The sequence below is a fragment of the Eucyclogobius newberryi genome, unplaced genomic scaffold (genome assembly GCF_026437365.1).
Source record: "Eucyclogobius newberryi isolate DKJ021-1_F unplaced genomic scaffold, fEucNew1.0.hap1 SCAF_4, whole genome shotgun sequence".
Lineage (NCBI taxonomy): Eukaryota > Metazoa > Chordata > Actinopteri > Gobiiformes > Gobiidae > Eucyclogobius > Eucyclogobius newberryi.
The window spans coordinates 9712922-9722523 of NW_027316056.1; the positions used below are offsets into that span (position 1 = coordinate 9712922).

The 9602-nt window shown below is 40.0% G+C and overlaps 2 protein-coding genes across 2 annotated transcripts; one reads left to right on the forward strand and one right to left on the reverse strand.

The window, feature by feature from the left end:
• Positions 1-731: 731 nt before the first annotated feature.
• On the forward strand, positions 732-4631 carry mrpl21 (mitochondrial ribosomal protein L21). The gene is made up of 2 exons (XM_072463227.1): positions 732-1069; positions 2692-4631. The coding sequence occupies exons 1-2, from the start codon at positions 734-736 to the stop codon at positions 2986-2988; spliced, it is 633 nt and encodes a 210-aa protein (XP_072319328.1). The 5' UTR covers positions 732-733; the 3' UTR covers positions 2989-4631.
• On the reverse strand, positions 4275-7802 carry cunh6orf120 (chromosome unknown C6orf120 homolog). The gene is made up of 2 exons (XM_072463228.1): positions 7711-7802; positions 4275-5012 (listed from the first exon to the last, which is right to left on the reverse strand). Exon 2 carries the CDS (start codon positions 4968-4970, stop codon positions 4401-4403), a length of 570 nt encoding a protein of 189 aa, XP_072319329.1. The 5' UTR covers positions 4971-5012; positions 7711-7802; the 3' UTR covers positions 4275-4400.
• Between the last annotated feature and the right edge of the window lie 1800 nt (positions 7803-9602).

Consider the following 9602-nt stretch of genomic DNA (forward strand, 5'->3'; position numbering starts at 1 on the left):
GATACTGGACACCCTCTATCCCTCTGTCTGTCACTGTTGGTGTTTCTGGCTTTACTGAATATAAATGTTCTCTTAAGATCCATGAAAGATGAGCTGTCTCTTTCATCACTGCCATATTCTCATAAAACATACAATTCAAAGTTTTGAAAATCTGATTGTCAAAGAAATGTCAAAATCAGGACTCTTCTGACAGTTACTGCTGCTGTTCGAGAGAGACAGGAAATCCTATGACGGGTGCACTGTTCACACTGTAAGTAAGTAAAGTTAATTTTGAATGAATCCTATCTTCTCGACTGTTAAGCTGATAAACGACAGATTAACAGTCCTTATTCTTACTGTGCTGATATTTAACTATCCATTTACAGCGTCGTTTTGCTGCTCATTCAAGTAGTTTCTTCAATTCCACCTCGTTGTTTTCAGAGGAACTGAAAAAGCCATAAGAAAAAATAGATAAAAGAAAATAAATAAAATGTCTTCACTTTTGTCCAGTTGAGAGAATTAAATGTTCTCTTTTTTTAATTGAACTTTAGTTTCTTAACTTGACTGCATGCCTGTAAAATGATTCCCTCTTCGTGATGAATAAAAGCAATTCTGATTCTGATAGTAACTTAATCTTTGGGATGAATAAAAGTATTTCTGATTTCAAGTCTCTCCTTTGTCATGTCCTTTTGCCTTGTTTCCAGCAGGTGGCGTGCGAATACGGACTTAAAGCGTAGAAGAAGCCCTTTTGCGCATGCGCTGTGGTGGTGTTTGTGTAAAGATGGCGCTGAGCAGAACGTGTTCTCGGCTCTGGAGGACATGTACCCCAGTTTTGCCCCGTCACCCCGCGCTCCTCCAGGCCGCCGTCCGCCTCCAGAGCTCGGTCCGCGGCGCGCCCGCTCCGGCTCTGCCACCGGTCGCGAAGACGTCGCTCTCGCAGCCGCCGTGGGCCTCGGCTCCGAGCCCCGTGTCTCTGGAGGAGGAGCAGCGGCAGAGCGCAGCTGTGGTGGCCGCCGTGAACAGCGTCATCTGCGGGCAGGACTACGGCCGACTGTTCGCGGTGGTGCACTTCGCAGGACGACAGTGGAAGGTCCGTGTTGTTCTGTTTTAATATTAGTTTTGTTCACTTTTAGGTGGTGCAGAGTCTTGCCCAAGGACAGTAGTTAGTCTTGCCTATAAACTGCGCTGACCGGAGCGGGATTCGAACCGAAAACCGTACATTTGTAACAATTTGCCGCCGGTGTGTCAGCTGAAGTTTGTGTGTGAGAATCGTGACTAGTTGATTTATAAAGCAGTTTTGTTGAAAGTATCGCGATGTTCATCTCTATCAACATGTTTATTGCAGAGATTTCTGGTTCGATATATTATTGCTGTAGTGATTATTTTTGAGTTCAGACTTAAGATGGACATTTATTCGCAATATTCTGTCTTTTGAGACTGCTTTCACTGCAGGTCAGTTGAGTTATTTACTTTCCCCTCCAATTGTATCCTGGATCGGATTTATTTTTCATAACTAAACTAGGTATATCAGAATTCAAAAGTGACGGATTTACAACATCAGAAAAGTCATGGTAACCAAGGTGTAATACTTTTGGAATACGTCAATTATCCCCCCTAGAAAAGTGAGATATTCAGGTTTTAAGAGTGTCAAAATGAGGCAAAAGTGTCCACAGATTTTAGCCTTAAAGCTGTGACCTCTGACCTCTGCTGGTCAGTGGTCAGTGCTGTTGCTGTGGGAGCGGTCACCTGTGCGTATATAACACCAGGAGCCAGTCAGTGTCACTGGATTCATGCATCTATCAACACATAATATTATTTTCTGATATGTCTAAAAGTTACTGAAGGGGTTTTATTAAATGTTAAAGTTGTAGATGTATTAATTAAGGAGGTAAACGAGTCATATCTGAACTTTTTGGCCATGTGTTTTCACAATCTGAAGACATGCGAATATTTCTGACCTGACGGCCGATGTGGACCTCAAGGGAGAAGATGCCTCGACTAGACAAGCAATATACAAGCTTGAATCGATTTTCATGAGGTTTGTTGCATTAGATCATAAACCTTCAGCAGTTTATGAGGGATTAAAACATTCAGTATTTTCAGCATTTCCATTAAGTACATTTTCAAAACTTTCTCCTGCTTGTTCATCATCATCATCATCATCATCATCATCATCATCATATGGGCGTGACTTAGGTGGTGATTGACAGTCGTAGCACAATTTTGATCGTTTGTGTCGCAAGAGGAGTAATTTCTGTAAAAGTTGTCAAACACAGTCCAGCGGAAGACAGTCACAGGCGGACACAGCGCTCCTGCAGGACTGAACTGGCACTGCGCCTCTAGCCGATTCTGACATACCGAGTCCTTTTTATGTGGCATTAAAACCGATCCAAATCCAGTCTCGACGCGCAGTTCATTTCTGTTGTGGAACTGAAATGTTACAGGTGACACACATTTGCACTGGTAAATGCACACGTGTCTTAAATGTGACAACAGCGCGACTCCTGGTTCTATTCTGTCCATCAGGGTTGGTGTTTTTATCACACACAAGCAGATTTGGTTCACATTATTTTTGTTGCAACGTAAACTACTCTAAATCTGCGTAAAGGATCTAGTGTGTGAGCCTAGGTTTGTTTTTTTATCTCTGCTTTGTCTAGATCTCTCGTTGAGCTTTGTATGTAACAGAAAACATGTGTTAAATGTCTTCATCAGGTGACGGACGAGGACCTCATCCTGGTGGAGAACCACATTGAGGCGGAGTGTGGCGACTGCATTCGCCTGGAGAAGGTGCTGCTGGTCGGGGCTCAGGACTTCACCCTGGTGGGGCGCCCCCTGCTGACCAAAGAGCTGGTTCACGTCGAGGCCACGGTGGTCGAGAAGACCGAGTCCAGACCCAAAGTCCACATGAGGTTCACCAGGAGGAAACGCTTCCAGAGGAAAAAGATCCTGATCCAGCCTCAGACTGTGCTGAGGATCAACAGCGTCAGACTGGCCCCGGCGCTCACGTGAACTCAGGACAAAAACGTCTTCTGGAAAAGCCTCTGTTTTGACTCTAGTTTAGGTTCTTGGACTCAAATTGGATGTTCAAATCTGACGACTGTTGTCACTATTTTTGAATGAAACTACAAATGTTGAACTTAAGTCATTTATGTTGGAGATTGTGTCTAAAATTGATTAAATGTACTAGTCTGTGTCCTTCCACCTTTAAAATTGAAATTAAAGCCCTAGTACGTAACTTGAGGTGCTCACGTTAAGACTCCCTGAAATAAAAGGTGACAGTTTGTGGAGGAAGAAAAATACACTCAGATTCCTGGGAAAAATGTTTTATTATCAAACCTAACATTTTGTGACTTAAGTCCAAGGCACTGAACATTTCCACAAACTGAGGCCAAAAACGCAGCGTTGAATCAGTTTGTGAAGAACATTTGGCTACGAGTGACAGGTGCAACACCCCACTTCAAATTTGACAACTTTCTATAAACAAAACTTGCTTTCCCCATTTCACATTTTTCAAACATAATGAACCTCTTTTTTGCACATTACGTTCTAATGTCAGGCCTCTTTTGGGTTTTTTCTTCTTCCAAAGTGACGAGACTTTCAATGAACTGATCTCAACTGGAACGAGATGTGACAAAAAGATAAATGTGAGGCCAAAATTGTCACCTGAACCACACCTTATTTAAGATTCTTTTAGCTTTGTCATTGTAGCACTTTTAACTGTGCCTTCGAGCGTTTAAAGTGCATCTGACATTTTTCTAATTTGTTTGGTGAAATAGATCCTGTGGTAAATATTAATCAGTTTTACATCAATTAAGTGGCAGTTTGTAAAGAAACATTGGGAAAATGAAACTTTTGAAAGGAAGCAGATCAGAATCCAACTGTGATGTCATCAATAAGCGACGTTCCATCCAAAACTAAACCGCTAAACAGACAGTTTAAATGAGCGTTTACCTGAATAAGTCATCAGGTATTTGACAAATCATAACTTGTGTATAATTGATAAAGATTTTGTCTCTTGTTTACTGTAAGGTTGCTAAGTAACAGTTGTGGAATTACTTCAATGTCACATTTGCTCGTGTCCAACCAGGAACTTTATAACCTTAGTCAAACAGCGAAGAAAGATGCAAAATGTTAGTCAAATCTTAAACATATCAAAGTGAACTATATTTTTGTGAAACGTGTCAACTAATCTGTCATGAACTTTAACCTTTCCGATACAAATGCGACCAATCAGAGCAGTTAAATGTGACTATACTGAGTTATGTCGATCTAATCCCACTCAGAAGTAGCTTTCCCTGCATCATTCCATTCCATACTCAATGACTTTTTGCTAAAGAATTGAAAAACTAATTACGATTGCATCTCCCGAATGTTATCGTAGAAGTACCGAAGATAATCGTAGAGATTCTGGTATGACATTTTCATACCAGAATCTCTACAATTATCTTCAGCAGTCCTATGAGTATTGTCCAGAATATCGACTCCTCTTCTTGAAAATCGTCCGCTGAAGTCAGGTGCGACTTTTTCTGACTTTGCTCGTTCTCCAAAGCGCCGTCTTCGAACGGATCCCGAGGCACCGTATCGTCCAAGAACACCCTCATCTCGAACTCGCTCTCCAAGTACGACGGGTGCCCGTAGATGCCGATGCCGACCGGCCTGGCAAAATCCCCGGGCACCACGACCACGTCCTGGCCGCACGTCGCCGACTGCAGCTTGTACGTGTCGAAGCTCGGCCGCAGCGTTCTGTCCGACACGTAGAGGTCGGCGTCCCCGCGGAGGCTGCGCAGGTGGAGCACGATCCTGCCGTCATGGTTGAGGCGGAGGTAGCTGTAGTTCCCGGCGCCGATCTGGCCCTGGACCACGTGGAGCAGGAGCCATTCCTCCGGGACGGCGTCGTGGTCGTCCGGCGAGCCCAGGAAGGAGTGCGACAGCGGCAGAGAGGCGACGAGCAGCAGGAGAGCCACTGGGGGGCAGCACTGAGCCGGCGTCATGGTGAATGCATGGGAATGGTGAAGGATGGGACCACGACGCGCCTGAAGAGACAAGACGGATGTTTTTTATGAAGCCGCTGGAAATAGAGCTGCAACTGAGCGATATTTAAGTGGTCGACGAGTCAAACTATTATTTCTATTGAACAATGAGACTTTAAAAGCATTATCCACCAAATAAAAAGGTAAAATATGCTGACTGAAAGCTTCTAGAGAGAATAAATACCAAAGAAAAGTCTATTAAGATAAGATAATCCCTATTACACATTTTTTATAGTCGAATTAGTCAAATTTTATAGTCAAATCAATTATTACCGCCCTAAAAGGTTTTGTCTTCAGCCTTTTTTTTGTTTTCAATACACTTTGACGACAACCAATTGTGACTAGATCATAAAATATATTCAAAGTCTTATTTTGAAACGCCTTTTATAACAAAGATAAGATAAGATATTCCTTTATTGTCCCACATGGGGAAATTTCAAATTTTCAAAAGGCAGAAGCATTACAAAGTGAAAATGTCAAAAAGAATAAACAATGATGTATTTTCATCCAGAATTCTCCCTCTAGAAGGCTTCAGTCGACATATTTCTACCTCATTGTACAGTAGAAATAATAGTTTGACTGGTCGATTATTGAAATACTCGTTAGCTGCAGCTCTAGTTTGATAACACATCTTAAACTTCGGTTTCAAAAATGTGTCAAGACAAGATGACAGGATTTATAGTGACACTACTGCCTCTTTTCGACAGGGACAAGAGAGAATAATCAACTTTACATGACTGAACTTTAGCGTTATCATTTTCAAATTTGTCACAGCCAAAAAAAGATCTAGACACTGTGATTCAGTTTAGAAATATGTCTAATGTAATACTTTCTTTTGTAGCTTTAAACCTTTTCTTACATAAACTATCCAATCACTTTCAGGAGAGGAAACAATACAAGACAAAGGACGAGTTTGTCCGGTTTGAAACTCTGTTCTTCTGATCATTAATCAAAGCTGGAACAAAAACGACAGAGTTCACTGGGATCATCCTGCTTTAGTGTTAATGTATCTGTCGTTTCTTCATGATTGTTTATACAAATGGCACTTTGAACCGCTTTATCGTGACACAGAATAAATAATGGACAGTAAAATGAACTACAAAAGTGCAAAGATATCACGACAGCCGGGTTCAGGAGGATGTACAACCCGTTAGAGCTGAGCAAAATGACAAATACATGAGAAAAAACACTTGTCCCACTTTGGTTTAGTCCAAATGTCGATGTTTAAGTGTCAGCCTCAAATGACCTGCGATAGTGGAGTCGTTTTCATGCAGAGGTCAAAGTGCATGTGGCAAGTTTAAACTACACGTCTCACTCAAACGTAACAAACTTGATTATATTTCAGATTTAACCAAACATTTGGCCTATTTCAGTTTTGATGTTTAATAGGACACTTCCTGGTTGGACATGAGCACCAGATGTGACAGAGGTAACTCTACAACTGTTACCTAGCAACGAGACTGTAAACAAGAGCCAAACTCCATAGAAGTTAAACAACAGTTATAAAAATGCCTGATATAACCCCTTCAAATGCATCAGTTGTGTTTTGTCGCTTATTGATGACATCACAGTTTTAGCCTCATGGCCTTCTTTACCCTTACAATGCATTAGACATTTAATTATTAATGCAATTTTTTTTTCCCTAAGACAATTCAATTATTATATCGTAGACATTGTGTTAAACTTACAATTAAATGTAACAAAATGCAGAGTCGTGCAATCATATTAATACCATTGACATTTTTGTACAGTTTGTATATGTATTTTACCGAAATCTACTTATGGTCATAGTTCTTCCGGTCAATATTCTACAATCATTATGCAGTGTTTTGTGGTTTCTCGCAAATAAAATATAAAACCATAAACCAATTACTAGTTTTGATGACTATTAGCATGTTTTGAAAAAGTTTCCAAAGTATTTAGGATACTTGGATGGGTAATACAGGTAATAACACTGAAGTAACTAAACAAAACATCAGTTATTTTACACCTGGCAATACATTCATACATTTGCTTTCCTTCCATTTCTACAGGAGACACTTTACTCCCCAAAAAGAGAATTGTACTAATATTTCTGTGAGTAACGTTAGCCTAATAGCTCCGGTAATAGATGGTTATTAATAATTGCAGGGTTGAACGTGTCTAGCACTTTTACATTTTGATGGTTGCACGTGACATCATTTAAAAACAGACAAATGGCTCTGACAGCGGCAGTAAATCACAATTAAAATCACGCTGGGGTTAAAAATGACTCGCTGACCTTTGACCGCGACACGACCACTTCATGCTAATCCCCAGCGCCCGCAGCTGAAGCACGAACACGTCATAAAACAGCGTCAAACACAAGAAAGAACAAGATTAAGTTTGTAAAATGGACAGCTTAAACCCGAACACGTCACCTCCCGACCTCGAGTCATAACCAAATGAGACAATTTAATACAAATATCAAAGAAATGTTTCTACTAAAGAAGGTTGAACCATTTGATCAGTGAACGTTTTAAAGCCGCTCGCAACAAAACACACACCGACTCAAAATAAACTTAAAAGCGTCAGTGTTTAGCTTAACTAGTTAGCCGTTAGCATCGCGAAGCTAACCCCGGGACATTAGCTTGTTCCGACTGAGCCAAATCAGCCGATATTTGAGTAAAAGTGACACGTGGTTGAAGTGAAAGGTAAATCGGTAAATGCGCGTTGTACGTACATGATAAAAGATGGTAACCGGGTGGTTTGGTTGGACTTTCTGGAGCTGTTCTTGAACAACCTGCTGCTGCTGCTGGCGCTGCTGCTGCTGAAGCCGTGTTTACAGGCGGAGGCGCTCTGACGCCCCCGAGCGGCGCGGGCTGGCACTGCAGGACAAGAACAGCTCAGACAATAATGTACAATCCACTTTGTCATCTTTAAACCATGTTATGTGACTACTGTCCTTCATCAGTTTAGTCTAAGTATTTTTGATTCATTCTTAGTCTGAGCAATCCTGTATTGTTCTGAATTTGAGGCTTTAAGTGCATTCTTATTACTTTGTTTGGTGGGAAAGTCCTTGTGGTATGTATTTTGCATAGCTTTACATAAATCTATTTGCAGTTTGTGGGATTGATAAACAAAAGTAGAACATTGTAGGAAGTAGAGCTTCCGGTCTCATGTCATCAACAAGCAACATTTTTTTCTGAGTTTAAACAATGATTTAACAAAATAAAGGTGTTATTGTTTATCAATATTTGTCAAAACCTTGTTTTAATACCTTTTTCTTAATCAACCTTTAATAATCCCAGGGATCTAGACCGGGTTTTCAAGGGTGACCTGGGGCTGTGTCATTTATATGGATTTTCACCCGTGTTTACAGTTTGGTTGCTAGGTAACAGAGGCGGAATTGCCGCTCATGTCAAAGCAGTTACTCATGTCAAAGCAGTTAGTCATAAACGTCACCAAAGTTGTCCATCCTGGGAAAAGTAGGCTTTTTGTGTCAAATTTGTCCCCATCTAAATAAAAATATACCATACGTACCATGTGCTCAGAAAATGTTTGTTTTCACCTACCCCTATACCCGCCCACTTCCCTGTACTACTGTAACAGACTATTTGTGTTGTTTGATAAGGAGCACCCGTCATGTCCTGAGCCTGGCTGTCATTTAAACTTTAAAAAAATAACACCTTCTGTCGCCGGGTCAAACGTGTCGAGTTAAAAAATGCCACTTGGCCACTTTTCATAGTAATGCGACTAAAAACCTGCCGTTTATTCCATTACGCTTATTTCGGTGAAACTAAGAGGCTTCTCAACTGTGCAGTTTTTAACAGAAAATCAATGACATGTTTTAGATCAATATTGCAATTTACAAACAATGTAAATTCATAATTTACATATATTATAGTTTCACAAAATACCCAAATACACCAGATGTCTCAAAAATATTGCAACAACTAATTATTTAACCATCAAAACGCAACATTTTTATTCAATTTGCTCTTGAGCCAGCAAATATAATAAAGTTTAGAACACTATTAAATGTTTTACTGATCTGTCTTTTCTCTCGTCTGTGTGTAATAAGTATAACCATAAGTGACGAAAAGTATGATCCGATTCATCATACGCTGAGGTTCATTCCGCTCTCTGATTGACAACACCAAATTATAACGTCAACTAATGTTTTTGTCATTATAAACAAAACCAGTAAAAGCTATATTTGATTTGAACAGGTTTACCTCGTATTACGGGACACAGGCGCGACACGTTTATAACATTTCAAATTAAAATCCTATACAGTTCCTTTAAATGAGTTTTAAAGAGACACATTATTATTTTTTTATAATTCATTTTCACTTTAATGAACACCAACAGTTTAAACAAAAGAAAAAGAAATAAACAAATTGACATGATTTGGGAAGTCTCAATGTCAGGCTTAAATTTCAAACCTCACATTTAAAATCTTATAAACTATTATATTTCAATAAGTCTGCATATTTCAACACATCAGATACAACTTATTTATTCACCGTTTATTTTTTTAATATAATGATCACAACCAGTCGACCAATTTAAGGCTTAAAGTTCATCTTCTTTGTAGCCGGTGTTAAGGCCCCAAAAAGATTAGTAGTGTTT